This window comes from Penicillium hispanicum (genome assembly GCF_028827665.1).
Source record: "Penicillium hispanicum strain IBT 35686 chromosome Unknown utg000008l_segment0_segment0, whole genome shotgun sequence".
Lineage (NCBI taxonomy): Eukaryota > Fungi > Ascomycota > Eurotiomycetes > Eurotiales > Aspergillaceae > Penicillium > Penicillium hispanicum.
In genome coordinates, this window is record NW_026623200.1 from 3,266,131 (window position 1) to 3,292,148 (window position 26,018).

The window sequence follows — 26,018 nt, forward strand, 5'->3', positions numbered from 1 at the left end:
AGATTCGCATTCATGCACTCTGCTTGTCCTCTTGTAGCCCTGGTAGTCTTTGAAGGGATTTTTTCCCATCTTTTTCCCACTAGCCAATATCCGTTTGCGCCAAGCCCTGCTCTATGGTCTTTTGCCCTGTATGCGGAGTGCCTCGGGGACATCACCCTAGGTACATTAGCCCAAGCATAGAATCGCTCAGGAGGGTTCAATACTTGTCGGAGGTAATGAGAGAGTTAGACTGAGATAGTAGACAATAAACTCGACATGGCCACTTTGAGATATTCTTTTTGCACTCTTGGAAATATATTGCAAGTCCAGGATCTTGCTGAGATCGAACTGACATCAACATATATCGCGCAATCACGACTGTAAGACTCGAATGTGACAACTGAGAAGCACCTGCTCAGGTAGATGACACAAGGCAAAGATTGTACATTATGGGATGAGCTGGCAAAAATGTCCTAGGTAGTATACAATTCCCTGTCAACAGCAAGCTGAAAGGAACCCTGTAAGACGGAGATTCATTACACACAAGCCCTCTCGCAGAAACAAAGAAAGCATGGGAAATAACAAGAATGGGAATAAACGAAGGGTTGGTATGGAGAAAGTACAGGGAAGTAAAAACCACAAGCGCAAAGTAACAGCCATTAGGAAAATACAGAAGTCAAGAATCCCCAGCCCAACGCTCCCAGAAGACAGGTGTGCCCACCACCACATATTCGAGAATCGTGACAGCGTGAAGGAAGTCCAGTCTAGAATACGTAGAAAGAATAGAGGTAAATTATGGTTGCAGTCATTCGGTCATTAACGTTGAGTCGGAGCTCGTGCAATTCCTTGCCTTGCCTGTTATGAAAATTGCGTGAGCGATAGGTCGGGTGGAAGTGCATTGAGATCGGAGTTTCTTACCTTCATTTGTTCGATTCTTGCTTTTAATTGGCTTGTTACCTCAGCAGCTCGCTTCCAGTTCTCTGCAGGCTCCGCAGACCGCTGTGGCTGCTCTTCCTCAGCTGGGTTAAGGGAACCGCGAGCTGACGAGCGCGTCGGGCTTCCAACCGCAGAGTAACCGTATGTTGGGCTGAGCTTGCGCCGGCCGAGGCCACCATCGCGGCTACTGAGACCCGGAGACTCCATGCCGTTGTTCTCCTTCTCCTCGCTGGGACTGGCAGAGGCATAGCTGCGGGGGCGGGCGTTCTCGAAGCGGGTGCTCATGTGAAGGCCAGTTCGGGGCGCTGCACTGTATCCATTGCTGGGAGGCTCCTGGTAGATGGAGGCACTCTCCGGAATGCCCATACTGCCAGTCTCTGACATGGTATTCTGTGGGCTCATCGCAGATGCCCGGAGGGCTCGTGCTAGCTCCCGCTTCAGTCGCTCAATCTCTCTCTGCTGTTTCTGGACGTTCTGCTCAGCCGCCTCTGCGTCACTTCGCGCGCGAACTAGCTGCGTCTCCTTGGCTTTGATACTCAAGACATCTCGGGTGTGGTCCTCGATCAACTGTGCGTTCTGATTTTGAAGCTCAGTGATTTGTGAGCTGGTTTTTGAGCGCTCTGCCTTCATATCTTCAATGATCCGAGCAAACTTCTCCTTCTCCATCCGAAGTTCTTCCAACTCGGCGCGCTCAGCTGCTGACATCCCACCCATTGCTGGAGCAGCCGGTGCAGGGGCAGCCTCAGCAGGCGCCGAGGGTTTTGCAATGGGACGCCCAGCGAGACCACGACCGAGGCCAAACTTGGGAGCGGCGGGAGGAGGTGCTGCATCTTCTGATGGAGGAGAAACCACTCGTCTTTGAGGCGATGCAACGCCCCCCGGGCCTCCAAGCTTACGCTGCAGTTTCGATCCCGGAGCAGCAATACTACCTGGCTTGGGAACACCGCCTAGTTTCGAAGGGATGCCTCGAGATGCAGGTTTTGCCGGGGATTCTGGGGCAGGAGGTGCAGCAGCGGGAGCCGGAGCTGGCTTCTTGAGTCCTAGAGCTGGTTTCTTCCCCGGAGCAGCCTTCTTAGCGGCTGGAGCGGCGGGCTTGGGAGGTGCCACAATCGGCTTGGGTCGCTCCTTGGCCTTCACTTCCGCAGTTTCGAAATACTCCTTGATTTTCGTCTTGCGGATGTCGTCCAGCCCATCGAGATATGGGTTCATGGCCCTCTCACCCAGAATCTTCATCAGGGTACCCAGAATCTCTGCGCCACCAGACCGGATAGCTTCAGTCGACTCCGTCAGCAGCTTCGTGCCTGCATCAGCAATTGACTTGATCTCCGGCTTAGCTGGCACTGTCCTTGTGTTGCGAAGGCAGCGAATCAGAAACTTAACGGTTTCTTGCTTCACCTGCGGGTTCTTGTGCTTGAGGTATTCTAGAATATCTTCAAGGCAATCCGAGAGATCGGTTGACGAGAACACAGCATCCAATGCCTGTCCTAAGGCATCGGCTACCGCCTGCTTCTTCTCCTTGAGACGCTCAAGCATCGGTACCAGGATGACAGATCGGTACTTCATGAAGCTATTGCGCAAGCCTCTCGCCAGGATATCGACACAGTTGGCAGCAACTGTCACAACTGCGACGTTTGCGTCTTTCATGCACTTGGCTAGACCTCTCACTATCTCATCATAGGGCCCATCTTTGATTCGAGGCACATTGATGGCATTATGAAGAGCATCCAAGGCTTCTTTTCGATCTTTCCACTTTGACGAGGCCAATTGCTCATGTAGATCCTTCGGGACCTTAGGCATAACATCGATAGGCTCTGCGAGGTCGACAACGTCGTCGTCTCCTTCCTCCTCACCATATTCGTCACCTCCGCCTTGCTCGTCGGCAGCCTCACCTGGTGCTGCACTGGCCGCGGCCATAGCATCTTGCTGAGCTCGTGTAAGGCGCTCTTGCTTCGGGGCCGGTTCCTGCTTCACATTCTCAAACAACTTCTCCAAATCCTGCTGCTGTACTGGCTTTAGGTCGGCCCAGAAAAGGGGTTTAATGGCCTCCCGGAGCCATCGGTACAGCTCCACAGTCAGATTCTGAGCTTCAGCGCGCACATTCTTGTCGGCATGAGAGAATGCTTTTGGTAAGGCCTTTAATGTTGGCTTGGGGTCCACAATCTTGCATCCAAAGTTATGATAGATGACTGTGAGGGCTGCCAGAGCGCCAGCAATCACCTTGGGCACTTTGTGAGCTAGTGTAGGTAAAAGGTCCTCGAGAATAGGATCGGCTTTATCCAACTCGACACATAGCAGAAGAGCCTCCTGTGCGCTCGCTTTACCGGCCGGCCTGGCGCAAGGAAGACCCTTTTCGGCGATCGGGCCGATCGTCACGTTCCGAGTCCTAGAGATATGGTCAACAACTCCCGTCAAAGAGCAAAGATCTATGACTGTTGCTGCACTTGTGAAACACACCTTGTACATGCCTGCACGCCTCCGAACTTCAAGAAAGAACAGTATGACCCCAAGCCTTCTACCTGCGCAGCAACATTGGAATCTGCAACAGCCCCTTTCCACAAACCGGGATCTTGCAGAAATGACGTGAACACCGGATGGGATTCATCGGGGGTCTTCTCAAACTGTGCCTTGGCGTCTTCGTAGCCCTCCTTGCGGACTTTCCAATTCTATCGATCGAAGCCTCGAGGTCAGTATTCGGGGGTCTGCGAATCCCAGAGTTCGCGGTCGAGCGCATTGGCACTCCGCTATGCAGGAAAGAAGGCGCACCTTGTGAGAGAATCGATCGGGTAGGGGCAAGGCTGAGAAGTCTGGTTCACCGTCGGCCATGGCGACGGCTTGAGATGGTCAAAGGACCGGGGAACTTGGGGCGGGATCTGGAAAGCCTCGTAGTCAGCAAAGGGTTGCAATCTCCGCATTGCACATGCAATCCGGACAGAGGATTTAAAGGAAAGTCGTCTGTCGGGACCGTAGGAGGTATATATCCTTACCGTTAGGCTTTGATGCCTAATGAAGTGGACGGGGGGGTGGTTTCTAGACAGTCTTAGACCACGCGATCAGGGATCCGGGCCTCTTGAAAGATGGAACAAAGCGGGAACATTCAAAGAGCAAAGAGCGGATGACGCCTGAGCTCGATGAATAAAAGGACGGCGGGTCCGGATCGTGGAGGAGAAATAAACAGCGGGCAGCGCTGGAGGATCGGGAAGTAAACAAGCAGGCTTGGCGGTCGAGAGTTGTTTTGTTGTGACCCCGCGGTGGAGCGGCTTCTACGATCCCGACTTGCCTTCGCTCTCCTGCTGTCGACGCAATTACGATTCGCACGGCTGCATTTGGTTTGCTGCAATTCGCCTGCTGATCTCCCTGACGTCGGTTTTCGCCAGGTCCCGCGCGAGCGACAGCCTCCGGTGCCTGCGGAGGTGCATTGAGGACTGCCTGGGAGACACACAGATCCGCCGGCACCATGAGCCAGCTACTCACGGCGCGACAGGCGGAGGAGCTGTATGCGCCCAGTTTCCTAGGATGCAATGGCCAAGCGCTAACATGAGAGTTTCTTGCTGCAGACACAAGTCAATCATCGCCTACCTTGCTTCAGCGAACCTGCCTCAGAGCTCCGCGGCGCTACGAGAAGAACTGGGCGATTCGATTTCGGTCGACGACTCCACGCTGAAGAAATATGAAGGGCTCCTAGAGAAGAAATGGACGAGTGTGGTGCGGCTACAGAAAAAGGTGGGCGAGATCGTGCCTCGAAATATACATGCCCCCCTTTGGTGGATGGGACTAATCTTGCGGTGTGGCCAGATTATGGATTTAGAATCACGATGCGCCTCCCTCCAGACAGAGCTGGATACTGCCACCCCATCATCTCTCTCTCGACGAAACCAAGATCCCACATCATGGCTGCCTCGGGCACCGGCACGCCACGACCTTGAGTCGCACCGGCAACCAATCACCTGTGTCGCCTTTCACCCTATATTCTCCTCTCTTGCCTCTGGATCGGAAGACACTACCATCAAAATCTGGGACTGGGAGCTGGGCGAGCTAGAACGAACAATTAAAGGCCACACGAGGGCGGTATTGGATGTGGACTACGGCGGCCCGCGAGGGGGCACCCTCCTTGCATCATGCTCCTCCGATCTCACAATCAAATTGTGGGACCCTGCCGATGAGTATAAAAACATACGCACCTTGCCTGGACACGATCACAGTGTGTCGGCGGTCCGCTTCATTCCTTCAGGGGCTGCCGGGTCCCCAATGTCCGGAAATTTGCTAGTGTCTGCTTCTCGTGATATGACGTTGCGGATATGGGACGTCACGACTGGATACTGTGTGAAGACATTGCAGGGCCATTCAGCCTGGGTGCGTGATGTAGCTCCATCTCCAGATGGCCGCTTTCTCTTCTCCGCCGGCGATGACCAAGTCCCACGCCTGTGGGACGCCTCGTCCGGGGAGACTAAAGCCACCTTTTTGGGCCACGAGCATTATATCGAGTGTGTTGCCTTCGCGCCACCTACGAGCTACCCGCATCTTGCTCCCCTAGCAGGGCTGAAGAAACCGCCATCTGCATCATCCTCTGCGGAGTTTGTTGCTTCCGCTGGTCGTGATAAGACCATACGTCTTTGGGATGCCCGAGGCAACCTGATTAAAACCCTCATCGGCCACGACAATTGGGTCCGCAGTTTGGTCTTTCACCCTGGTGGAAAATATCTTATCTCGGTGGCGGATGATAAGACACTACGATGCTGGGATCTTGCCCAAGAGTGCAAATGTGTGCGCACCATTGATGCCCATGGCCATTTTGTCAGCTCCATGCGGTGGGCACCTCCTCTGATCAAGGATAGCAGTGCTAATGGGGAACCAAACGGTACCGCTGAATCGAACGGAGCTAAGGAAGATGCCAAAGCAGCAAGCAAGATGTCCATCCGGTGCGTACTTGCAACTGGCAGTGTGGATCTCAAGGTCCGAGTTTGGGCATCATGAAGTCTGCTACGCCTTTCGTGGGGAATCCTCACGAGACCAAGCGAAGTCCTACAGACCAGCACGATTCCAAAAAGAAATTCGACCAGATCAAAGCGTTTACGAAGTCATGGTACTTTGGGGTTGCTTTCAGCGCCTTGGTGTGTTTTAGTTTTAGAAGGATTGCCGTTTCGTTTCTGGGCTAGGAGTTGGTTTCTCTTCCGTGATACCAGTAACTTTCTTTCCATTTACACAAGATCTAGGGATTGGGAATGGTCGGCTTTGTCCCCACGAAGGAAGTCAGGCATTCCCTTCACGATGTATACACGGTTTGATTTTGGTCACTGGGCCGAGCGATGGGGCTCTTCTCGTACATATTCTCTAATGCCGCAACGTTTCAAGCATTTGACTCTCGACGCACTCAGAAAGACTTCATATCACAATAGTCTGCTCGTCGGACTCGTGGTGAAATAAAATGCACATGGTAGACAGGACGTTAGAGACTCCAAGGCTCAAATATCACCGACAAAATGAAAGCTGTATAGTATATAGTATAGTATAGTACATATGATCTGACGTACAACACCAGCATGGGTATCAGAAGAGCCCACAGGATCAGAAAGAAGAAAACGATGGCCAATACCCAGAGTCCATGCAAAACTCCGGTGCAACAGTTTACGCCTGGTCTCCAGAAAGCCTCTCTCGAACTAATTGCTTCACCTTCCCGACACGCTCCTTACCCGCGAATAGCCGGTGAATCAGCTCTGCAGCCGGCACACCCTCCGTCTCAATATCCAACGCCGACTTCACTCGGGCAGCCAGGTCGATCTCCTCGCCCAGCCGTCTCGACTCTTTGCGCAGATACTTCTCCGCCCAACGACGCTCGCGCTCCGCCTGACGCTCTTCGCGCGACATGACAGCCGGGCGATCCTCAATAGGGACGGCAAAGGGTGTAATGATGCGATTGACAACATGGTGTACATGTCGGCTTTTGGGCGCCCCGGAGGAGAATTCGATCACGTCGCCCTCGCGCAGGGAGTTGCGTGGGTCGGAGACAAGATACCGTGCCTCCTTCGGGTAGAATTTGCGGATGCGCTTGTCCCAAGTGTTGTGGCGGTGGATGACGCTGACAGTGCGGTCCATGCGGCCGACTGACTGCACAGTGCCGGTCTTGAGCGTGTAGCCATATTCGCGGAGCGGCGCGGGAGGCAGGAGTTCATTGGATGTCTGGGCAGTGACTTTGGGTTGACGCGCCGATCGTTGTGAGGTATTTTGCGAGGTCATAGAAGCAGATCGGATGGTTTGCGAGAGTAAAGAGGTGGATGGACCGATGGTTGACCGTGCTAAAGCTATTGGCGACGTGATGGAGCGGATGGGCATGGTCGCCCGAAGAAGGTGGCTTGGAGCCATTGTGGATTGAAGCCCTCTGTGGCTGTAGATCGAGTATTGGGAAAGAAAGAGAAAGAATTTGCAGACTCGGCCGTGCACCGAGCAGGAACAATCGGGTGAATTGGAAGACGTCCTCGACAGTCAAGATGCTGGAGTTGACTTCTTGAGAATTTCTCGGAACGTTCTGTTTGCATTGTTTGCCATATGTGGGTCCGTCAACAAAGTGATCTACATACAGAGTACATACTTTGAAAATAATTCGCATCCATGAATATCACTGAGAAGGCAGAATATAGAAAATTGAATGGGAAATTACAGATCTTGATTTAAATTTATAACAGGCGAACAGACAAACAATGACAATGTGAAGCAACTCTATCGACTATGTTGGATCATTATTATAGAACGCTTGAATATATGAATTGAAGGTTATCCAGAGAGCCTTAAATCAGATTCTGGATGACTGTGACAACGGTGGCAGCAATGGCTCTGGACAATACCATAAAATAACCATTTGAGGTTGATATCCCCTTTGCTGTTCTAGCGACGTGGGTTTCGATCCACAAGAAGACTGAATTATGGTTGAAACCCGAACAGGGTATTATGAGACTACCTGAGGCATATACTAGGCCGTTTCAGAGACTATTCTCAGAGCAGTGATTGAATGCTAACTGGCGATGGCTTGAAAATATTTAGTTTTCCAAAGACTCCCCCAAAGTCACAGTATATGCGAGCTACAGGACAGCTAACCATCATGAATATACCTCTGTGATGGTTTCGGTACATCTTCAGCCCATAGTTGATATTACGCATCTGCTTTGTCGACTTTCAGGAGGTAACCAAGCCTAGGAATCTACCTAGATCACTATACGTACACATATCTCTGCTAGGTGGGGCTTTCCTATTCTAGGTGCCGCCGCTTTAATGAGGGGCCCCAGAGAATAAAAGATATAGCTCTTATATTAGGTTTTTATACTATCCTATCTCTCTATCTGATCCCTCTGTCCAAATTACCAGGTGTTTTGCTAGGGCTCTTGCTGATTATGGGCCGAAAGCCTTTTTTTGCTCAACAAGATGAGACCGCCAACGAGCGTTGTCGAACGCAGATGGCAAAGAGCGGTCTGGAATAAGCAACCCAGATACCTAGGTATTCTTACCGACGGCAATAATCAAAAGAGCTGCGAGGTCACCTGATACTAAACATCCGGATTTAAAGACCAGCTCCCGTCTATGTACAATTTGAACCTTTTCTTTTGCAACAACAACAACCAGGGAGCTGCATTGTTTGTTTCTTTGCCCTTCTTCCATTTTCACTATGGAGATTAAGTCTCATTCGAATGATTTTCCTTCCACTTTCTCGCAAATACCCCAAATTCCAATTCGCTCGCCTATTGAGATCATCGAGAATCTACATTCCGTGTACAATGAGAAGCGCATCGAAAAGTTTCGAGATGTGCTAGACTCGCTTCGCTCGGATCCCCGCTTCGATATACGCGACTTGGATACTATCATGATCGATGCGATTAGGCATGATAACACGCGATTCACCGAGGAGCTTCTTTCCCACGGACTGCCCCTGGTCCCTGGCTACGCCTTGGAAGCAACACAATCGAAGGCGAGGAATGTTCTTGAAATGTTTTTCGAGAAAGGTTGGGATATAAACCATCCGATAAGCGGAGCTCAGCCGCCATTACTTAGGTGAATAAGATCTCCGAACAAACTGCGATCCAACACAGCTAAATACTGCCTAGTTTCGTGTACCTGGACCAGGAAATGATGGTCTGGTTACTGGACCGTGGAGCGAATCCGAACCAGAGATGCGAGATCGATTTGACTCCACTTTCTTACTATGTCAAGTATGCCCCTATCTCAAATATCAAAATCTTGCTGAATCGCGGAGGCCGTATCGACCAAGGCCAGCTTCTCTTCCATGCACTCGAACGAAAATCTGAAGTTATCGAGGTTTTGCAGCTCCTTCTCAGAGAAGGTGCGTCGCTAAACACCATGATGTATCAGAATCATTATCCTTCTTGGAGGCTTTACTACTTTATGGGGCTTGGTACCGTCTTACACAAGGCGGCGGAAATGGGCAATGTGGAGGCTGTTAGCTTTTTGGTTCATGAAGGGATAGACCTGGGCAAAGAAGACGTAAATGGTCGCACCGCTTTGCAGTGCGCCAAGATGTTCAACAAAGTTGAAGTGGTCAAAGTGCTCGAGGATGCGCTTAAACATTGAACATGGATTTACAATCTAGGGCCAGGCGTCACGACGTCCTCAAGAACCTTCATCAACAAGTCTATGCCTGCAATCCCTCTAGGTACTAGTTTTGTCCTACATGGGTGAAAAACACGGGAGAATTATCCAATCTTCACTCGATGGACACAATTTGCAATATTCTCCACTGTGGAGCTTCTGCGATGATGATATAGCACCGGTGGGGCTCTTTATTCGCTATAATCTAAGCTAAATAATTCGGCTAGAGAGGTCGGATCTTGGTATTTCATCTCTTGAGGAAGCAGCCGTATCAATGAGTCTAGAATAACTACCTAGGATCGAGGACCACTAGCTTAGTTTGTTATTATCTGGAAGGTATGTGGAACGGCTTGCTGGATCTGTCAAGTAAACTAGCCCATGGGCAGGTATGGAGGTGAATCGGATTTTCAAGATTGCTTTTCTTACTTTCGCTCTTTCTCTGCCCGGAATGCAATCCAGCATCTTCCATCTGACTTGTCTTCATCCTTGATTCAATCCATATCTATGTCCTTTTGCCCGCGGTGTAGATCATATCTCCAACACTCTGCTCTTTGATCTTTTTATTCGCTACTTTTAGTAGATAGATGGGATTAAAAGCCCTGGGCAAAGGATCCTTTCTGTATATTACTTTTCTTCCGTTGTTGTGCGTATTTTGTCTGCGCTGTCAACGGCCAGCTCCTATGATTGTTTCCTTTATTACTACCGATGTCCCCGTCATTACTTCGCCCGGGCGGTATATGCCATGGCGTGCTCCTCATAGCTCACGAGCTCAGGAAAGCCGTCGCCAGCAAGTGGGCCGCTGAGCGGTATCTGAGCAAAGCTGCTAAAGAGCTGGGCTAGACGTCATGGTGCATCGCCCTGAATCGGCAACGACTGAGACGCTCGGCAATTCCAGCAGCGTCGAGGCTATAGCAAATGACGTCATTAGCTTTGCAACAATATTTGGCAAGCGACCGGACTTTGGGCGCATCAAAGGAACGGTGGATATGGCGCCAGTAAGAGAATGTGGCAGACCGCATCGTCGCCAGCATGTGCAAGGATGACCACGGCCATGGGCCGAAGAAGATCGACATATTCTCCACCATCTTGGCCATTTGCGCGTGACAACGGAAGATCTCGCATTTTAAGCCCACAACAGGACGGCGCTGCATATTTTGAGGCCCTTCCACCCATGCCATCTTGAAGTGGTTTAGCGCAGCGAAGAGAGCAGGCTTTGGGCAGTCGATCACGGCGCAGGAATGTTCGTCAGTGAGGATGACCCGAAGTTGGTGTCTAGGAGATAAGATACATCTTCGTGTGCGTGTGTGGCCTTTCAGATTGAGACTGTAGGGAGGAAAAAGGGTCATTATTATGTGCACTCAATAGTTAGATTCGGTTCATCCAGAATGTTTCTGTCCTCACAGCCAGAAATGTTTCTCATGTCCAATTTTCCGATGGGTCGAAGGGTATATTCAAAAAATCTTCCTGTCCGTATAATATATCATTCATTGTCATGTTCCAACAGAAATCTGGCCAGCAGTCCACCTCATCTGGGCGTGCATGCTTCCCGTGGCTGTAGTCGATGTATGTTGGTGGAGCGCCCCAAGACGAAACATTGCTCGTCGTGATAAAACCGGTTGGGGTCACATTTGATGAACCCGGCAGCATCCTGGTATGTGCTTCTGTGGTCGTTGGCTGATAATGTTGTTGGAACCAAGCATAGATGCGCCAGAGCCACGATTCATAGAATGTCTTTGCCGACGGTGTTCCATCAGACCCTCTTCGATTCCCCCTAACCACTTCCAACCGCTGCAGGATATCTCTCAATATTTGTGACATGTTGAGAGCATCGCATAGTGTCCTGATCGTCTGGTTATGCATGCCACACCTCGAAGCGGTCACCACGAGCTTGCAAGCCAGGACAAGGTCGAAGCCCGATTGCAGCCATTGCACGAAGCCAATCACGCGATCGGTTCTCCCATCGCAAGTCGTGAAGAAGTCGAAAAAATCTTTTGCTGCAACCAATCCACGACAAAGGACCCCGATGGCTTCAGGGGATAAGTTTAAACACAACTTACTCCTTTGCGGATCAGGTAGTAGCGTGGCACGCATGTTAGATGGAGAGAAAGAGGCATCTGAGAAAAGGATAGAGCTATTTTTCTCAAACAGAGAGGCCTGGCACAGGAATAAATCTAGGGTATGTAGTTGGAATCGGAGAGGCACTTTTCCCAGGCTGTGTTAGTTATATGGCAGAGACTCGAAGGGTCAATATGCGGCTACCACTTACTATTGTCAATCATTGCTTCCCTTAACCGTTCTTTCTCGTTATCGATCTCAGCCTGGAGTGCATAGGTGTTGAAACCTGTACCAGCCTGATCCGTAGTTGTCACGGCCACATCAATCCGCTCAAAAATACGCTGTAGGCGGACAAGATCAACTAGATAGCGGTCACTCGGAAACTCGCAGCTTTGAAATAGATCACGGGCATATGTTTCTATACAGGGCAGATTCGTCCTCATAGAGCCCCTTTGCAAAAGTGCGGAATTACTGCTCCTTTGGTCAGAACATTGAATAGACCGGGAGATATGGAACTATCACAGGGCTTACTCACCTTGAGGAGAGAAAAAAGTACCCAATTAAAGCCCTTTTTTGCTCTTGTAGGAAGGATACAGAGCTCCCCTCAATTGGGTCATCTCCATCGTTTATACTCATCCTTGACTGAGAAGATTGGACGGCCGATAGCTGATCGAGGCGTAAGTCACTAACAAGGCCCCATGCAAGGGAAAGGTAAGATGAGTTTCGGGGTACCCGAGACTGGTGTTGTGACCTGTAGTAAGATCTGGTTTAGTTCCCTATAGTGGTAAGAGCCATCGAAGCATTCCAGAACATTCTTACCAGGCCAAGGCCACAAGCAGTCCCTGGAAAAGGTCCATGGACGGAGCGTGGGTAAAGATCATCCGCTCGGCGACCAACTCTTTGAATGCATCCTCTAACGTTCGCTGACAGGTGATGTTCTCCTTGGAAGCAACCAAGAAGACGGCAAGCAGCAGGCAGGGCCTCTCTTCTCGTAGCCATGATAGCGTCATGTGTGCCGAGAGCATGACAAACGGGAAGTGCGGCATCATGGAATAGCGAAACACATCGAGGAGGGACTCGGCATGAGCCAGACCTATGACTCCGCGTCCAATGACATCCCGAGAATCGTTCTCGCCAAGAGCGCGCTCACCGTCGGAGACAGCTGGAGAATTCGACGTGTGTCGCGTAGGCCCAGAGCGCTGTGAGATAAACTGGTCAAGCTTCGCTTCGAGAGCCTCGAGTCGCCTATTGGAATGAATAAGTCATGAGTATGTATGTCGAGTACTACAATCGGAAACGAGTTTGGATGTGGAGAAGCAGTCCGGTGAGCCTTACGTCTCCTTCTTGGCCGGATTGTACCGGGGCCGAGCAGGGCGAAAGAAACACTCTTTCTTCAGACGGAGGCAGCTGCAGTTGTCTGTTAGAACGTGGCCGAGAGCACGATCAGCCAGACTCCTTCGGGGGTAGACTGACCGATCGCAGATTGAGGAGCCCGGTGCGCGTTGGCACCGGATCTTGCCTCGTGCACAGTTTTGGCATGTCTTGATTCGACCCAGCTCAAGTGGATCTGACATCTTTCCAATTCTGCAATAGTGGCTGGTGGGCCAAAGCGAGGGCCTTCAAGAGAGGACAGGATAAGGACAAGGACAAGGAGGTAGACAAGATGAACGATCAGGGCAAGGGTAAAGATGCGGATGCGGACACGGATGCGGACACGGGCAGCCGATCGTTCTGGCCCCCAGGCTGCATAGTAGAGCGCCACGATCTTCATGTTTTCTATGATGCTTCGTCCACAGCAGATTGCTGGGGGAGAGACGAGGAAGATGTATACTCGACGTGCTAGAATTTTAGAAAGTAACAAATCGCATTCTACAGGCATTTCTACTTGGGTAGCCCGCTAGAATTCTGCCAATAGTGAGAGATCTGCTAGTAGAACAACACCGGAAATACATGTTTCGAAGTAGTCAAAGATGAGTAAAGCAGGCAGACTCTTTCTCTGAATATATAGACTGTCACGCTACCTGCCTGTAGCCTTGTAGGGCTCCGTTATCCATCTCTCACAACATTTTGCAGAAGGTGTCTACATATTAATGCTTTGGAATGTTTCCGATTGGATCCTTTGTGGCTGCGACCCTCACTGAAATTTTGATTGGTCTTTTATAGTCGACTCATAAGCCCAGTGTACATTGTACCTAACCTGTTGGAGCTCGCAATTTCGGAGGCGATGCGACCAATAGACTATTGGATTTGGAACCAAAAGCTGAGTTCCTTCACACCGAAAGTACAGAGTTATTTCCCCGAGTTGCACAGCCAGGAAGCTTCCTGCGAGTACTTGATTGTGTCTTGAAACCATCGGTGGCGAGGTATCTAGACGGTACTTGGTTCGCTCTCCATACTCACAGGGAAAAGGGTATCTTGATGCATTTCTTGGATGGATTCTACTGGAATACTCTTCGATTCGGAGGACGATGGTGGGGTTGGCCTTTCTGATCCGGTCTAATACACATGCCTTGTGAAGAAATCCAAGCCTTCCGGCGAGCCTGAAGCTCTCGAGAGCACTGGATGTGGACCATCACATCGTGAACGCAATCTATACAGGTTGGAGATGGCCAACAGCTACGATGCAGTAGGTCATTCCCAGAGAAGCAAAAGAAAAAGGGCGTGGAGATGTATGTGGACCACCAAACAAGCGAGATTGAAGAATTCTGTTGCAGTTGCAACGTTCACCTTGGACAGTGAGAAGCTAGCAAGGCTCTTAGATGAAAATTGGGGTCGTTGGAACCTCCTGCAACGTAAAAGCCTATGCCATCTGCTCGCGCTACTTAAGAGATGCCCGCAGGAAGAGCGCTGATTTGTGCGCGGTTCGGTCGTAGGCAAATTCCGCATTATGGCGTGCTTTTGCGACATCTATGAAATAGCCGAGCTGCTCGCTTAGAGGCGGACCGTTTGGCGAGGAGCACCTAGTTATATAAGAGTACCCTTGATGCGTACGAATCCAAGGGAAATCAATTAGCTCCAGATAAGCTTCTGCCAAGGCATCTGATCTGGGCTTCACTCAGCCATGGCACACGCCGAGCCCGCAATCGAGTATGCGGGCGTCGAACCCGCCAAGCGTGTCTGGTATCGATCGACACTGTATAATGCCTGCGTGATCGGGTGTGTCGGGTTCCTTGCACCTGGGTTATGGAATGCCATGAATTCGCTGGGTGCAGGTGGCGAGGAGAAGCCATTTCTGGTCAACGCGGCAAATGCATTGGTCTTCGCCTTGATGGGCATATTCTGTCTCGTCGGCGCCCCAATCGCCAATCGCATCGGTCTGAAATGGGCGCTGTTAATCGGTGCCGTGGGCTATCCGCTGTATTCGGCTGGCCTCTATACCAATGACCGCTTCGGCAATGTCTGGTTTGTGCTAGTCGGGTCAGCAGCCTGCGGCATCTCTGCTGGACTGTACTGGGCAACCGAGGGCGCTATAGCGATTGGATACCCCGAACCTTCGAAACGGGCGCGATACCTGAATATCTGGGTTCTCTGGTCCACAATGGGCCCGATCGTCGGTGACTCGATCGTCCTGGCTCTCAATATCAAGACGGACGGAGCGGGCAGTGTTGGGTACTCAACTTACATCGTCTTTATTGTGCTGCAGTGCCTGGCTGTCTTCGTCGCCTTCTTGCTCTCACCGCCTGAAAAGGTGCAGCGATCCGATGGCTCCCCAGTGGTCGTCCGCGGGGAGGCATCCTGGAAGGACGAGTTCAAAGCCTTGTGGCGTGCGTGCAAGAAGCGTAGTGTGGTTCTGCTGCTTCCCATCTTCTGGGCCGTCTATTTCAACGAGTACTCGAGCAATTTCGAGACCTACTATTTCAGCGTGCGCGCACGCGCTCTGATCGCCTTTCTCTCCGACTGGGTCACCGTCATCGCATCGCAGAGCCTGGCACTTTGGCTGGACTGGAAGCACTTCGACCGCAAGACACGCATCACTTATGGCTGGTACTATGTCATTCTGGTGCATGTTGTGACCTGGATCTACGCCTGGGTCGTCCAGGCGCAGTACACTGCCAACCCACCGCTATTCGACATAACGACGCCGGGCTTTGTCAAGGGCGCTTTCGCCCTTTTTCTATGGCAATTTGCGCAGCAGACCGGCGAGAACTGGCTGTACTACATGGTCGGCGAGATGACGGATAACATCGCCGAATTGACGCGACTGACGGGCATCTTGCGAGGGCAGATGAGCTTTGGCGAGGCCGTATCCTATGGACTCAACACAAGGAATTGGTATGGTGGCCGCGTACCAATGGCCGTCAACACGGTCCTCCTCGGTGGGTCTTAATGAATCAACATATCCAGGTTCAAACACGGCTGATTTCTGCTCTAGGTCTATGTGTGATTCCGACGTGGGTTGTTGTCCGGAATTTCGTTCCAAATGTTGCAGATAAGAGCGAGACCCAGGTCAACGGGCCTCAGGAGCGGGCTGACAAGCAGGTTGTCCTTGCTGCGGAAGAGAAGGATTCACTTCCCAATGAGGTAGATATTCACGCTAGTGACCTGTAAATAGATGACTATGAACAGTGTCGATTGGAATCTCGTCCGGTCCAGAGTAATCGAGCTGGACAGAAGCGCGGAGGACTGCAAAAAACCTGCGAAGGTCATGAAATTCATGTTATATCAGATCCCTTATGGATTCTATGACGCTATTCAGTCGTAGGAATGGTAACTTACGCCTCCAATGCGCTGCTTAGTGGTCAGTAGACAGGACTGATCACTGTGGGTTAGTGTAGAAGTTGGGTGATTGCGGCAATACATGCGACGCGGTGTTCGAGCAGTGAAAATCGGGGCCATTCAACATCACGCAATAGAGCCATCTTCTAGAATCACGGCACGCCGGAGCCGAAGTAGGTGCTCACTCATGCTCCTGTGCATGCGCACGTTCCGACTCCTGCTCCTGCTCCTCTTCCTCTTCTTCTTCGTCCACATCCTCCCATTCGCCATCGGCGAAGTCCTCCTGGAGATCTGTAGCAAAGGCAGGTAGGCCATCCTCGTCTTCCCCAAATTCATCCCCAAGCATACTGACCAACTGCAGGAGCACGGCCTGGGAACGCCATATATCATCTGGGGGCTGTTGGTGGTTGGAATCTCCGCTTGTTGGTGTAGAATATTCCGGTGTCGCGGCATTGGATGGTGAAGCATGTCTGCTACTGGAGAAGTCAGGGGCTAGGCTAAGGATGCGGACGGCTTTGGTCGGAAAAATGCGAGTGGGGGGTTCCTGTTGTGGTTGTGCTGTCGGTATGCCACCTGGAACGTCGGAGAGGGATTGTCGCGAACCGAGAGTCTGTGATTCACATCGTAAGCCTTGCTGTTTATTCTATTTGATTGTTCTTCGGTCTGGATCTTGCGGCGCATACGGTATAGGTGGTCATGATCGCGTCATCAGACAGCGCCATGAAACTGACTGGCACGGAGAGTTGAGGAGCGGAACTGGTAGGCAACGAATATGATGCACGGGCGGGGCGATCGACATCTTGAATCCTGTCATGGTCATCAAGCGCGACAATATAGATCCGATCTTGAATCTCAAACATGACGCGATGGTTGCGTACTGATAGCCAACCACCAAGTTCAAATGATGCTCCATCAGACTCACACTCTATGAGGGAGCTATAGGCCGCGAGATTCGATTGGTCTTGGGTGGCCTTGCGCCAGTCGGAACAAACGAACACGCGGCCAGCGCGGGAGAACCCGACGAAGAGGTTTCCATGCAACATGCCCGCCCCCCATTTATCTTCCCCGTGCCAGACATGCTCAGGATCGTCAGGTGGTGACAGAGGACCTTTGGAGAGGTGGATGGGTGCCAAGTAGTCTTTGCGAGGCGGACCGGGAGGAAAAGATCGGTGAGCTGGGCCATGTCGAACTGCGGCTGCCAATATGGCACTCGCTGGATACGAGGCGGTGGCGGGCGGGCGGATATGGTACTTATCCGTGCAGTGCGAGGGATGCAATGCGCCCAAGAAAGCTCCTGTCGTCTTGTCGTAGACGTGATAGCCTCGGGTACCCATGGAGTAAATCACAGCATCCTGGCTCTGATCCAGATGGCCGACAGCGCCATGCTCAATGTTCAGCTTCTGGGTCAACTTGGGAGGGCGCTGCGTCATGTCGTAGACGAATCCTTGTCCCTCATTAGATACGACGCAAAGGGTCCAGTGCGACAGCTGGAAACCTCTGGTTTGGCAGTCATGATTCAAGACAGCGATGCGTCGGAACTCGCCACGTGCTGCACCTTCGAGACCTGCCTGCCACACTTCAAGTGCATTTCCTTCACGATCAAAGACAGCCATGCCATCCTGGTACTCTAAATGGGCGTGTGAGTGTACCGCATCCTCGTCACGGTCGAAAGTAGAGGGAAGTCGCCATAGGATTTGACCCGTATCCATATCCGTCACATTCAGCCCCCCTGCATGCGAGGTGGAGACGAAGAAACGACGCTTGAAGTCGGCGCGGAACCGCCAGACTGGGTCGTTACCGATCTGCAACACCGACTCCTGGCAGAGCGGATGTTGGTCGGCCCAGTTGCGGGCAAGCAAGGTCTGACGTTTGCACAGGTCTTTCCATGACGCCGTTCCGTCAAACAATTTTGAGTAACTGAAAGCGTCCGATAAGAAGGAAAGACCACGCGCACCACCGGGCGGTTGGCGGGTTTTTGAGTCGGATGCGTAGATAGCTTCTTGGTGGGTGACGTCGATAAACTGGTGCCAAGCCTTGGAGACTACGGTCAGAGACGCGAGAGAGGCAATGGGGGTAAATTCAAGAATTTGCAGAACAATCTCAGGGGGTAAAATGGTCAGAGGATCCGCGGTTGCTGCAGTAGCGAGCATATTTGAAGACCAAGGATTGTGGAGTTGTTGATGAGGGGAAAAGCACCGCGCAGATGAGGAAAGTGGGAGTTTCTGCCACCGCACACCGCCTGTCATTCTGCGGCGATAACGAAGTTTGGCCGATAAACAACTACATAGTTAACTCGTTAACTCACCAGGTAGTTAGTTACAAGGATGGCGCTTAGGTGTATGTTGTACAACAATATCTACTATGGTTAACTCCTAATTACCGACCTACTCTTGAAGAATTTAAACCCCCCCCTGTGTTGCTTCGGATGCTTTGATTTTCCACTCCTCTCGCCCCATGATGGATTTGCGGGGGAAATCTAAGAATAGCCATCGTCACAGCCCAACTTCAACAATCCTCAGATGGAGATGGCAACGCCCCGGACATTGCCTCCACTCTCGGCCCCAGCCATAGGGGCCAATCACTAAAATCACTCAAACGAGGCTCAAGAGCTGGCCCCCAAATAAACCCTGCATATGGGCACAATCGAATGGATATTGAACCGCATCGGGCTTGAGTGCGCGCATGAGATCATGGCGCTGTTTCCAATTTGGCTGGCACCTAGCCCCTTCATCGCCCGTTTCTCCCGCTAATTTAAGATTATGAACAAGCCGTGTGGGGTCTTTCAAGTACTATAAAGAGATTCCTATGAGCTGCCCAAGTCTGTGACGGGTATCATCTTTCTCAAAATTTAACTTACTTGGATACCCTCGCTGTTTAAATAGCCCTGTCTGCACTGCTTGAACTCGTCTATCACACATCCACCCTTCGTCCACGATGCGATTCGATCACTATGCGGCTGGGCTCCTTGGTCTCTGCAGCGCGGCTCTCGCCCTCAAGGATAAGCTCAATCCGATTCTCAAACCATCCAAGGGGGAAATCCTCGAAGCTGGCAGCAATTATACCATTGAATGGAAACCAACCAAGGGCTACGACCCAGGACCAGTTAATTTGCTTCTCGAAAGTGGGGATATCAGGGATTCGGCGCAGTATGTTGCCGCTATCAGCAGTCAGTCATCTAATCTCGTTCCGACTCACATCTCAGTAACTACTGAACATTATCTATAGCCGATACAAAATACAGCGAGGGGAGGTACAAGTGGACCGTCGGTCAAGGTCTTGCATCTAACCAAACATACTACATCAAGATCGGCTCGATCGACGACGTTTCAATTGTCAACTATTCCCCGCCTTTTAAAATCCATCCATCCAACAAGACTTCATCAGGGGCATCTAGGATCGCTATCAGCGCTTCGACAGGACTGACGACTATGGTGCCGAGTACTACAACTAGTGCTCCAATCACAACCGCTCCGGTATCGTCCGCATCGACCGCAACATCGACTGCGGCGGGAATGCCCACGGCATCTATTGCTTCTGCTCCGATTGCCTTGATCGGTGCTGCCGCTGTTGGTATATTGGCTTTTTGAGCAGGATCGAGAGGGGTTCCCGAGTGATGGGTTGGTTGTTTAGAAATGGTGTCAATATTGCAAGATCACGATGTTGAATGATCTGCTGCAGCGTTTCATGTTCTATATCGAAGTGCGTGTACCATTTGGTGCCGATCTATCACGACGATTACGCCTAAACAATCAAGCACATGGAACTTATTGCTTTTAGCTCGCCTTCAAAACCACAGGCATATATCTGCTTAGGTCCCACCGACCGACGGGGTCGTCGCGTGTCTAAGCTGGATCCTGTTTGGATCTAGGATGAGGAAACTCGGGATATGAAGATGAAAGGGTCGGATAGGATTAAGCAGAATGGTCATAAATAGGCGTCGCTTCTTTCTAACGTTTCTTCTCCATTTGGTCTAGAAAGTGGATCCCATCGCGTGTGATGTACAATCTGACTTCTAGAGCAGCCTTCCATGCTTGAATTCGTTTTTTGTCCTTCTGTAGAAAATGTGAATACCCCCAACTCATGGGGTAATGCTGGTTTACAGCTCTTGCCATCATCAAAGTTGTTCATTGGCGGTGCCAGCGGCATCGCCAAGCGCTGACGAAGCATCGTGGGGGCGCAACGGGAGACCCGCGAGAAGCGGACTTCCGCGCCCGCTCTCCCTTCTTCCATCGCGCCTGTTGAATGAGCGACGCCCGCGCCCCTTGATCGACGCTGTCAGACCGTGCGGACTCGGTCGGCACCCGTCTTCACCACTTTGAGAGACCCGCCTGTCATCAATTGCCTCCCACCCGGCGTAGCCAGTGGGGTGCCAGGGGGGCAAGACGCGATCCGCCATGGCGGATCACGATTCAGGCGGAGCGCGCATGCCCAAGGCTTGTAGGACCTGTGCCAAGGCAAAGGTTCGCTGCGAGCCGGAAAGTAACGGGCCATGTAAACGGTGAGTGGCTGTTGCGTGCCTCTCCTTGAAGTCCACTGTCCTCTAAGATGCCTGCAGGTGCCGCCGGTTAAACAAGGAGTGTGGCAACCAAGCGCCCGGAGCACACCGGCGCCAAAGACCCGCCAGAAGCAACTTGTAAGCTCGATCCTGTCGACTCCGGTTGAGGCATCATCGGGTTGAACAATTTATATAGGGAAGTCTCTGCACTCGAGGCCAAACTGGATCGCATGGTCGCACTGCTAGCTGCCTCCGAACGTTCGTCCAATGACCGGCACTCGGAGACTGACCCGTCACCCAGGGTGTCTCCCGCATATACAGATGACGCTGCTGCCGCGCCCAATGATCTGGAAGGGAAACTCTTTCTGGAGCTCTTCAAGACAAAGATGGTTCCTCTGTTTCCGTTTATCGTGATCCCACCCAACACCACGGCAGAACAGCTACGTCGGGAAAAGCCATTTCTCTACCTAAACATCTCAATTGTGGCTTGTCAGCAGGCGCTTCGCCAGCGAGAGATTTCCAAGAGAGTCAAAAAGTATGTCGCCGAGCAGATCGTGCTGAAAGGCAACCACAGCTTGGATCTTCTTCAAGGGCTTCTCGTTCATTTGGCGTGGCTGATGTCGGTTTCTCGTGTGCAACGGCCCCATGCACCTGGCGAACTCGGTGATGCGATGAACGCGGATATAAATCATCAGATTTACGTTCACGGCAGTGCTCAGCTAGACGCATTTATTCAGTTGGCGGTAGCCCAGATCGTCAGTATGGGATTGAATCAAGGAACAGCCTCCTTGAAGAACCTGGATCGGCCATTTCCCTATCTCAGAGCTGATGATCTGAAGCCCGAGCAGATTCCCGAGCGGACCCTGGAGGAACGCCGGGTATACCTGGGATGTTATTATATGACCGTGATGTATGTGCCAATGTCCCTCTCTGACCTTCGCTTCTGCACGGTTTCATAACTGACCGATCAACAAGGATGTCGGCATGTGTCAGAGACCTAGAGCCACTGCGCTTCACCGGGTACACGAACGAATGCTGCGATGCACTTCTAGCAGCCTCGGAGTATCCCACTGATCTTTACCTCGTTCACTTAACGCGAGTTCTTCGCGTGGCTGATAAGATCGGGCGCACCACTTCCATCAACGAGATCGGCAATCCTACTGAGCTCTCCACTCCTCTTGGACTGAGCATACGAGCCCTTCAAGGTGAAATTCACCAACTTAAGTCATCATTCTCATCGTGTGGATATCCCCAGTCAAGTGAGTCTTCTGATTTCCACGGGTCAATAAAAGTCTGTATGCTGACGGTTTCGGTGATGGAATCTCAATAGCCATCTTGCTCTTTCATTATGATACCCTTGAGATACTTCTGTATCGGATTGCTCTCAACGAGGACCTATCGGAGTCTATGTATGGCGAATACCCACTCACACGCCTGGATCTTCTGTTCCGTTGCCTGGAAGCCACCAAATCCTTCTTCTCCAATTTCTATATGCTTCCATCCGAAGATATTCCCTTTGCCCCCTTCATGTTCTGGTGCCAATTCGGCCAAGCGGTGGTCACCTTGTCCCGACTGATCCTCTATTCTGGGAACACGATCGGCTGGGATCGGACCTACGTTCGAAGCGTGCTGGACTTCGACCAGATTGTTGACGGCCTCAAAGGGAAGCTGGTCGAGGCCCGCGCACTCATTCAACAGTATTATGGAGGAGATCCCGAAAATCTCGATGAGTTGCCCGAAGTCTTTGGCAGACTCTCCGCGAGAGTGTACGTGATGAAGGAAGTACATCACAAGAGGGTGGAGATCCAAGAGCGCACTCAGCCACAGGAATCGCCGGATTTCAGCTTCCTGCTCAACATGCGGTTTGATCCGTTCTTCCCCTATGGCGATATTAGTGGCGTACCTGGTATGAGCGCGCCTGCGGGCGTCTTGCCCGAGCCTGGATATCCCTAGGCCGCCGTCGTCTGCATGGTGATGTAGTCGATCCGGCGGGCACGGGATTCCGGCCGGTCGCCTTATTGTCTGATCAACAGACCGTAATTTGTCGATTTGGACGTCAGCATGGTCTATATATATATCGATTCCATCTCCCGTGGATTAATGTCTTGTATCAAACTCATTTGTTCTCTCATCGTGCTCCTGACCCTCCTTGTTCGAAGTAAATCTCAATCCACCCACATATGGCTCGATGTGAACCCAGCGCCGGTCATGTACAGGCGGAGAAACCCCCAGCTAGGCTTCCAGAGAGGTCCTCGCCCTCTGGAATTTCCATTCTGATCGCCGGTGCTGGTGTAGCAGGTTTGATGGCCAGTCTAGAGTGCTGGCGCCAGGGACACGAGGTTCGAGTCATCGAAAGAAGTGCCACGCGGCTCTTGTCAGGTAAGTCAATCAACCCAGTTCCACGCGACTCGGTCCTGATGTGAGAGCGTATTCCCCTTAGGTGATTCATTCAGCATCGGCCCAACTGCGATCCGCGCAGTGCAACATTGGCCAGACATGATCGAGGAGAACGAGCGCCTCTCCACCAACCTGGTCGTCTCCTGGCATAAGATCACTGGAGAGACCATCACAGGCCCATCTCTTGTGAAATTTCACCCGGCAAAGAGCAGTGCCGGTGGTGATGCCGATGCACCGGAGCCACCTAGCAAGATCCATCGACACAGTCGTCCCAAGTTTCACAAAATGTTGTCGGATCAATTGGATCGGGTCGGCATCCACGTGGAGTACGGCAAGCGGGTGGTGGAATACTATGAGGATGCGAGCACTGCGAAGGCCGGGGTCATCCTCGAGGGTGGTGAGAAGATGGAGGCTGATGTGGTCATCGCCGCGGATGGAGTCGGCAGCAAATCCTCGCGAATCACCATGGGACACGAGATTCCCGCTCGTCCCACCGGCTTTTCGATTTATCGTACTGCATTCCCCGTCGAGCTGGCCACTGCAGACCCCATGATAAGAGAAAGATTCCCCATGCCCGACGAGGGAATCACTAGCGGAGAGATATGGATGGGGTGTGTCACCCTAATTTCTGTCTCGTTTTGAGAAACCACGCTGATGCCTCAGTTAGCGACAATATCCACGCGATGTTTGGGCGAAGCCAAGATGAAATGACCTGGGCTATCAACTATCCGGTATATTGAAGCGGCTTCCCTGCAATCCATGTGAGCGAAGGCTGATATCAGAGAGCAGGACTCGCGAGATGATGCGGAATCTTGGTCGACCTTGGTCGACCCCGAGACCGTCTTGAAAACAACAGCCACCATTCCAGGCTGGCCGGAGATCGCAAACCGCATCATCCAAGCAACGCCCAAAGACCATCTCCTGGATTTCAGGCTCAAGTGGCGAGAGCCCCAGCCGTGCTGGGTCTCCCCAGGTGGGCGAGTCGTTCAGATTGGAGACGCAGCCCACACCTTCTTGCCATCATCGGGCAACGGTGCTACCCAGGGCATTGAAGATGCCATGTCATTGTCGACATGCTTGAAGATTGCAGGCAGGGAGAACATTCCTTGGGCAACGCGGGTTCACAACAAGCTCAGGTCTGTCAGCCATTTAGACATCAAATGCCGGAATTTATCTCACTCTGCGTGTCCCCGAACAGGTTCGAGCGAGTGTCCTGTTTCCAAAAAGTGGGTGTCCTCAACCACGAAGCGCGTAACCGGTCCGCCAACGCCAACGCCTCCCAAGCCAAAATTGTTGGGTTGACGGGTGCTTGGATCTGGCGGCATAATCCCGAGCAGTACGCCATGGAGAACTATCACCAGGCATTGAGCCATCTGAGCGATGGGACTGCGTTTCAAAACACCAACATCCCTCCCGGCCATGTGTATCGACCCTGGACTATCGGCGAGCTGCTGAAGCTCAAGGACAATGGACAAGAGATTGAACTGGATGGAGAATGGGACTGAGCTATATTGTCTTTGGTATTATCGATACACAGATCATGCTGGGCTATACAAATGTTAGATATTCTCCTCTCCGTGCTAGAGTTCGTGTTACAATATCCGTGCGCAACATAAGTCATGCCAGCCATTGGGATCAACAGCGAATGTCATCTGGTGAATGACCTCGGTCTACAGAGCGACGGCTCCGACAACGGCAGCAGCGATAGCCATCGCACCGGCAACGTTGAAACCAGGGGCGGTCGCAGCGTTACCAGTCGCGGTGCTGCTGGGGGCAGCAGACGTCGAGTTTCCAGCCGCCGAGCCTGATGAGGTCGAGGTCGAGGTGGTCATCGAGACAATCGGCGAGCTACTTGGCGCCGGAGTCACCAGACTACCACTGGAAGACAGGCTGGAAGTGGAGGCGTGGGAGGAAGCCTCGCTCGTCGAGTCGGCATCCGTCGCGGTTGCAGTCTCGGAGGCCGTCGTGGTGGTAGCCGCCATCTTGCCGTTGGGACCGTACCCAGGCAAGTAGCTGGGTGTGAGCGTCGCGGTGCCCGAATACAGAGGACAGCCGGGCTGATTGGTCTTCGGGGGCGCACGACCGCCGCCGCAGTCGACGAAATCACAGATCTCGCCACTGTCGGGGACATACCAGATCATACTGGCTTCGTGCCACTGGTCGTACGTCCGCGATGAGACACAGCCGCTCAGGTCGGTGCGGGCAGTGGCGAGGCCTGCCAGGCCGAGGAGAATTGGCAGTGCAAAGGCCTTCATGGTGGATGAAGGGATGGGAACGAGTGGCTATGGTGAATGTCAAAGGAATGGCGTCCGATCAATGGAGAATGAGTGACAGTGAGGGAAATGGATAGGCGCTGGAAAGAGACCAGCTCTTCCCCGGGAAGCTGCTGGCTTATATTTCATTTCTGCGCAGTGCGTGGACTCAGGTCTCGCCTAGTGTCACCGACCAAATCTTGGATATGGGCGCTCTAGTGCACTGGAAGCGAAGAGGATGCAGCCAAGACCGAGGGTGGCGCCGAGTTCCATCGCGCGATTGGATCGTTGGGAGATGTGGACGAGCCCAACGGGATCCGCTCGCAAGCTAGAGAGCCTCAGGGTCTCGCATTACTCGTCTTAGTGTGCCTTCGTGCCTGTGAGGGTGGGTGTATCGGAGAATGGTGATCGTGAGAGTAGATGGGTTGGGGTCCGACAATCCTGGAGGGTTTGGTGGCTCGTATTTCCATTGTCGGACGAGATTTGCCCCTGGATGAAGACGCCGACTCTCCGACCAGGCCGTTTATTCTTAGCCTCGCAGAAGTGCCAATTATCATTGTTTCGATCAAGTTCCCATATAACTGCTATCCTCCCGCTCG

The 26,018-nt window shown here is 52.1% G+C and overlaps 12 protein-coding genes across 12 annotated transcripts; 6 read left to right on the forward strand and 6 right to left on the reverse strand.

The window, feature by feature from the left end:
• Window positions 1-837: 837 nt before the first annotated feature.
• On the reverse strand, window positions 838-3,738 carry N7459_010031 (putative spindle pole body component; the record flags this gene model as incomplete). The annotated part of the gene is made up of 3 exons (XM_056949199.1): window positions 838-3,298; window positions 3,370-3,578; window positions 3,679-3,738. 3 exons carry the CDS (start codon window positions 3,736-3,738, stop codon window positions 838-840), a joined length of 2,730 nt encoding a protein of 909 aa, XP_056796424.1.
• Window positions 3,739-4,369: 631 nt separating this feature from the next.
• N7459_010032 (WD40 repeat domain-containing protein) lies at window positions 4,370-5,886 on the forward strand (the record flags this gene model as incomplete). Its single annotated transcript, XM_056949200.1, has 2 exons — window positions 4,370-4,407; window positions 4,470-5,886. The coding sequence occupies 2 exons, from the start codon at window positions 4,370-4,372 to the stop codon at window positions 5,884-5,886; spliced, it is 1,455 nt and encodes a 484-aa protein (XP_056796425.1).
• Window positions 5,887-6,537: 651 nt separating this feature from the next.
• Window positions 6,538-7,272, reverse strand: N7459_010033 (uS17 family ribosomal protein; the record flags this gene model as incomplete). Its single annotated transcript, XM_056949201.1, has 1 exon — window positions 6,538-7,272. The coding sequence occupies one exon, from the start codon at window positions 7,270-7,272 to the stop codon at window positions 6,538-6,540; it is 735 nt and encodes a 244-aa protein (XP_056796426.1).
• A 1,294-nt stretch (window positions 7,273-8,566) lies between these two features.
• Window positions 8,567-9,486, forward strand: N7459_010034 (ankyrin repeat domain-containing protein; the record flags this gene model as incomplete). Its single annotated transcript, XM_056949202.1, has 2 exons — window positions 8,567-8,949; window positions 9,003-9,486. 2 exons carry the CDS (start codon window positions 8,567-8,569, stop codon window positions 9,484-9,486), a joined length of 867 nt encoding a protein of 288 aa, XP_056796427.1.
• A 1,434-nt stretch (window positions 9,487-10,920) lies between these two features.
• On the reverse strand, window positions 10,921-13,330 carry N7459_010035 (uncharacterized protein; the record flags this gene model as incomplete). The annotated part of the gene is given in 7 exon segments (XM_056949203.1): window positions 10,921-11,675; window positions 11,771-11,900; window positions 11,913-12,036; window positions 12,095-12,297; window positions 12,393-12,804; window positions 12,895-12,976; window positions 13,033-13,330. 7 exon segments carry the CDS (start codon window positions 13,328-13,330, stop codon window positions 10,921-10,923), a joined length of 2,004 nt encoding a protein of 667 aa, XP_056796428.1.
• Window positions 13,331-14,620: 1,290 nt separating this feature from the next.
• Window positions 14,621-16,107, forward strand: N7459_010036 (DUF895 domain membrane protein; the record flags this gene model as incomplete). Its single annotated transcript, XM_056949204.1, has 2 exons — window positions 14,621-15,875; window positions 15,932-16,107. The coding sequence occupies 2 exons, from the start codon at window positions 14,621-14,623 to the stop codon at window positions 16,105-16,107; spliced, it is 1,431 nt and encodes a 476-aa protein (XP_056796429.1).
• A 349-nt stretch (window positions 16,108-16,456) lies between these two features.
• Window positions 16,457-18,425, reverse strand: N7459_010037 (uncharacterized protein; the record flags this gene model as incomplete). The annotated part of the gene is made up of 2 exons (XM_056949205.1): window positions 16,457-16,885; window positions 16,959-18,425. The coding sequence occupies 2 exons, from the start codon at window positions 18,423-18,425 to the stop codon at window positions 16,457-16,459; spliced, it is 1,896 nt and encodes a 631-aa protein (XP_056796430.1).
• Window positions 18,426-19,209: 784 nt separating this feature from the next.
• On the forward strand, window positions 19,210-19,862 carry N7459_010038 (GPI anchored serine-threonine rich family protein; the record flags this gene model as incomplete). The annotated part of the gene is made up of 2 exons (XM_056949206.1): window positions 19,210-19,441; window positions 19,501-19,862. 2 exons carry the CDS (start codon window positions 19,210-19,212, stop codon window positions 19,860-19,862), a joined length of 594 nt encoding a protein of 197 aa, XP_056796431.1.
• Window positions 19,863-20,389: 527 nt separating this feature from the next.
• On the reverse strand, window positions 20,390-20,671 carry N7459_010039 (uncharacterized protein; the record flags this gene model as incomplete). Its single annotated transcript, XM_056949207.1, has 1 exon — window positions 20,390-20,671. The coding sequence occupies one exon, from the start codon at window positions 20,669-20,671 to the stop codon at window positions 20,390-20,392; it is 282 nt and encodes a 93-aa protein (XP_056796432.1).
• Window positions 20,670-22,723, forward strand: N7459_010040 (Zn(II)2Cys6 transcription factor; the record flags this gene model as incomplete). Its single annotated transcript, XM_056949208.1, has 5 exons — window positions 20,670-20,773; window positions 20,831-20,908; window positions 20,967-21,680; window positions 21,746-22,029; window positions 22,101-22,723. The coding sequence occupies 5 exons, from the start codon at window positions 20,670-20,672 to the stop codon at window positions 22,721-22,723; spliced, it is 1,803 nt and encodes a 600-aa protein (XP_056796433.1).
• Window positions 22,724-22,950: 227 nt separating this feature from the next.
• On the forward strand, window positions 22,951-24,672 carry fqzB (FAD-dependent monooxygenase fmqB; the record flags this gene model as incomplete). The annotated part of the gene is made up of 5 exons (XM_056949209.1): window positions 22,951-23,149; window positions 23,211-23,778; window positions 23,835-23,898; window positions 23,957-24,303; window positions 24,366-24,672. The coding sequence occupies 5 exons, from the start codon at window positions 22,951-22,953 to the stop codon at window positions 24,670-24,672; spliced, it is 1,485 nt and encodes a 494-aa protein (XP_056796434.1).
• Window positions 24,673-24,837: 165 nt separating this feature from the next.
• Window positions 24,838-25,422, reverse strand: N7459_010042 (putative cell surface protein; the record flags this gene model as incomplete). Its single annotated transcript, XM_056949210.1, has 1 exon — window positions 24,838-25,422. The coding sequence occupies one exon, from the start codon at window positions 25,420-25,422 to the stop codon at window positions 24,838-24,840; it is 585 nt and encodes a 194-aa protein (XP_056796435.1).
• Between the last annotated feature and the right edge of the window lie 596 nt (window positions 25,423-26,018).